This window comes from Felis catus, chromosome D4 (assembly GCF_018350175.1).
Source record: "Felis catus isolate Fca126 chromosome D4, F.catus_Fca126_mat1.0, whole genome shotgun sequence".
In the NCBI taxonomy this organism is placed as follows: Eukaryota; Metazoa; Chordata; class Mammalia; order Carnivora; family Felidae; genus Felis; species Felis catus.
In genome coordinates, this window is record NC_058380.1 from 43,824,306 (window position 1) to 43,827,578 (window position 3,273).

At 46.8% G+C, this 3,273-nt stretch overlaps 1 protein-coding gene across 1 annotated transcript; it reads left to right on the forward strand.

Annotated features, from left to right (window-relative positions):
- Positions 1–377: 377 nt before the first annotated feature.
- RRAGA (Ras related GTP binding A) lies at positions 378–2,012 on the forward strand. Its single transcript, XM_003995492.6, has one exon. It carries the CDS (start codon positions 655–657, stop codon positions 1,594–1,596), a length of 942 nt encoding a protein of 313 aa, XP_003995541.1. The 5' UTR covers positions 378–654; the 3' UTR covers positions 1,597–2,012.
- Positions 2,013–3,273: the final 1,261 nt, after the last annotated feature.

The window sequence follows — 3,273 nt, forward strand, 5'->3', positions numbered from 1 at the left end:
GTTCATTCGCCTTGCCCGGGTGCTCAGTAAACCAGGGAACCTGCGGAGGCCTCAGTGGGCTGAGAGTCCGGCCCTCGTCCACTTCACCTGTCTTCAGCCCGGCCTAACCCACGCCCCCAAGCACACCGCGCTCTGAAAGCGAGCTGTGGCTGCTGGCGAGTTTCGGCCACCAGATGGCAGCATCCTCCCAACCGACCGCACGCGTACACCTTGCAACCCTAAACCCTATTTAAAAAGAAAAACGCGACACCGGAGTGCTGGGTTCCCCTTTCATTTTATCTTTTGGGGGTGCGCCCTGCTTGGTTTCATTAAAAGAGCAGCTTCTCAAAGCTCATGGGGCAGTGACTGCGGAGCGCGGGCGCTCTCGCGAGATCGCCGCCGGAAGTGGGTGGCAGCCGGGACGCCGCGGCTCCGCTCTCCGGAAGGCGAGCTTTTCTGCGAAGCTTTGCAGCCGCCTCACCCAGGGCGCTCACCTCCGCGGAAGAGCTCGCCCCGCTGCGGCCTTTCCAGCCCACATCGCTCGCTTTCTGCCTCCCCGACTGCACAGCTGCGCGGCCCGGCCTGCGGAGACCCCGCAAGCCCCGACCCCGCCCTCCCTCCGCGCTGCAGTTAGGCCGCGCCCTGAGGCCCAGTCCGCGGCGGCTCCGGCGGGTGATGCCAAATACAGCCATGAAGAAAAAGGTGCTGTTGATGGGGAAGAGCGGGTCGGGGAAGACCAGCATGCGCTCGATTATCTTTGCAAATTATATCGCTCGCGACACCCGGCGCCTAGGTGCCACCATTGATGTGGAGCACTCCCACGTCCGATTTCTAGGCAACCTGGTGCTCAACCTGTGGGACTGTGGCGGTCAGGACACCTTCATGGAAAATTACTTCACCAGCCAGCGAGACAACATTTTCCGTAATGTCGAGGTTTTGATTTACGTGTTTGACGTGGAGAGCCGCGAACTGGAAAAGGATATGCATTATTACCAGTCGTGTCTGGAGGCCATCCTCCAGAACTCTCCGGATGCCAAAATCTTCTGCCTGGTGCACAAAATGGATCTGGTTCAGGAGGATCAGCGTGACCTGATTTTTAAAGAGCGGGAGGAAGACCTGAGGCGTTTGTCTCGCCCACTGGAATGCGCTTGTTTTCGAACCTCCATCTGGGACGAAACGCTCTACAAAGCCTGGTCCAGTATCGTCTACCAGCTGATTCCCAATGTTCAGCAGCTGGAGATGAACCTAAGGAATTTTGCCCAAATTATCGAGGCGGATGAAGTCCTGCTGTTCGAGAGAGCTACGTTCTTGGTCATTTCCCATTACCAGTGCAAAGAGCAGCGTGACGTCCACCGGTTTGAGAAGATCAGCAACATCATTAAGCAGTTCAAGCTGAGCTGCAGTAAATTGGCCGCTTCCTTCCAGAGCATGGAAGTTCGGAATTCTAACTTCGCCGCTTTTATCGACATCTTCACATCGAACACGTACGTGATGGTTGTTATGTCGGATCCGTCGATCCCTTCTGCGGCCACCCTGATCAACATTCGCAATGCCAGGAAACACTTTGAGAAGCTTGAGAGAGTGGATGGGCCCAAGCACAGCCTCCTTATGCGTTGAATGTTGCCAAATGCTCTTTCAGAAAATGCTGAATTGCCTTCCCCCGCCCCCGCATCTTTTTTTTTTTTGTAATATTCATAATTGTCGTGTGCTTAAAAGTGGGCTTTGAAATGTGTGCTGCTTACTACTTCCATCTGTTTCTTCTCTACTCCACGCCCCCCGCCCCGTCTTTAAACCTTGAACGCTATTTACTCAGCTATCCAGTAGACCTTCAAGATGGCCTTTCTGAAAAGTTGGTATGGTGTAACACTAAAGTAGGTGGTGTGTGTGCGTGTGCGTGTGTGTGTTCTGATTACCTGGTTATAATAGATATACACATTAAAGCCTTTACAGTATCTTCCTGTGTTCCTTTCAAGATTGCAAAGATGGAATGTTACTATTTTATCAGCAAGGTATTAAAATGCATTTATAAATTCTTCTTGGCTTCGATCATGAATAAACATTCGCTGTTAGCAATTTAAAATACGGTCTTATTTGAAATAATTTGAAGGTGGTTAAAATGTAATGTAAACCTAAAGGTTCTGATTGCCCACAAGTGTTGCTTAACTGGTGAATTTAATTTTGTGATTGAGCTGTCACCTTAGCGATATTTCACACCAGCTGTAAGCACAGCAATTAGAGTAGGGGCTCTGAGGCTACACCACCTAAGTTGAGTTTATTGTCTCATTTGTAAAATGTGGGTAAGGCTAGCACTATTTATAGCATTGTTTAAAAAAAAAAAAAAACTTAACCTGGAAAGCTTTTAGAATGGTGCCTGACACTATGTTTGTCAGCTGTGAATACCACCACCTGAGCCATTCTCTCTCTAACCGGCCCCCGATTACCTACTCCCAAATTACTAGACTGAAGCCTAGCTAAATATCTGAGCCCTTACTAAATGCCAGATATTCTTAAAATATTTGATGCGTATTTTCTTCTTTAATCCACACAACCTGGGGCAAATTACTTTTAATCTCTTAATAGGCAAGAAAATGGATATGACCGTATTAAGGTCATACAGCTGAACCCAAGCTGTATTGCAGACCTATCCCTGTCCTAACCATTACTCCCCACTACTTCGTCCATTAACAGAAAAGTTAATCATAAAAATCCTAGATTTTCAATTGTACAATTGTATCCTCCATATAATCCCAATTTTACAGATGAAGTACGCTGCAGCCCAGTGAGTTAAGGGACTTCTCAATAGTGTTTCATTCACTACAGGCAAAATCACTTCCCCATCTTTATGTGGAAATTGGGTAATATTGAATCAGATTCTTAGATTACCAGTTTTTAGGAAAGGATTCCAAGGTTCCTAATTTGGACTGGCAATGCAGCATAGTGAAATCAGAAAACACTTAAAACATCCTATTCCAGCTGCCTTTTAATGAAATCTGAGTGTTTTAGAGCCAAGACACCTCCGATCAACTCCTCTCACCTCTCATTTTAGAAATGAAGCATTACCTTTGTATACAGACATTAAATGTAAGTAATAGAGCTTTAGGATTTCCAAGGCTTTATAAACTTATTTTAACCCTTTATAGCAGCAGCTGTGGATGACAAAGTCCCTACCCATGAAGAGTAAGAAACTGTTCAGATATAAGTTATTAAACTCTTCTAATTGGGGCCTTTGGCAGTAAGTTAGTATAAAGACTCCAGATTTTAAAAACTCTTAAGGATAGATTTCCTTTTTAAAAT

What these genes read in the sequence shown, in the direction of transcription:
- RRAGA (XM_003995492.6), top strand. Translation starts at nt 655, where the DNA reads ATGCCAAATACAGCCATGAAGAAAAAGGTGCTGTTGATGGGGAAGAGC.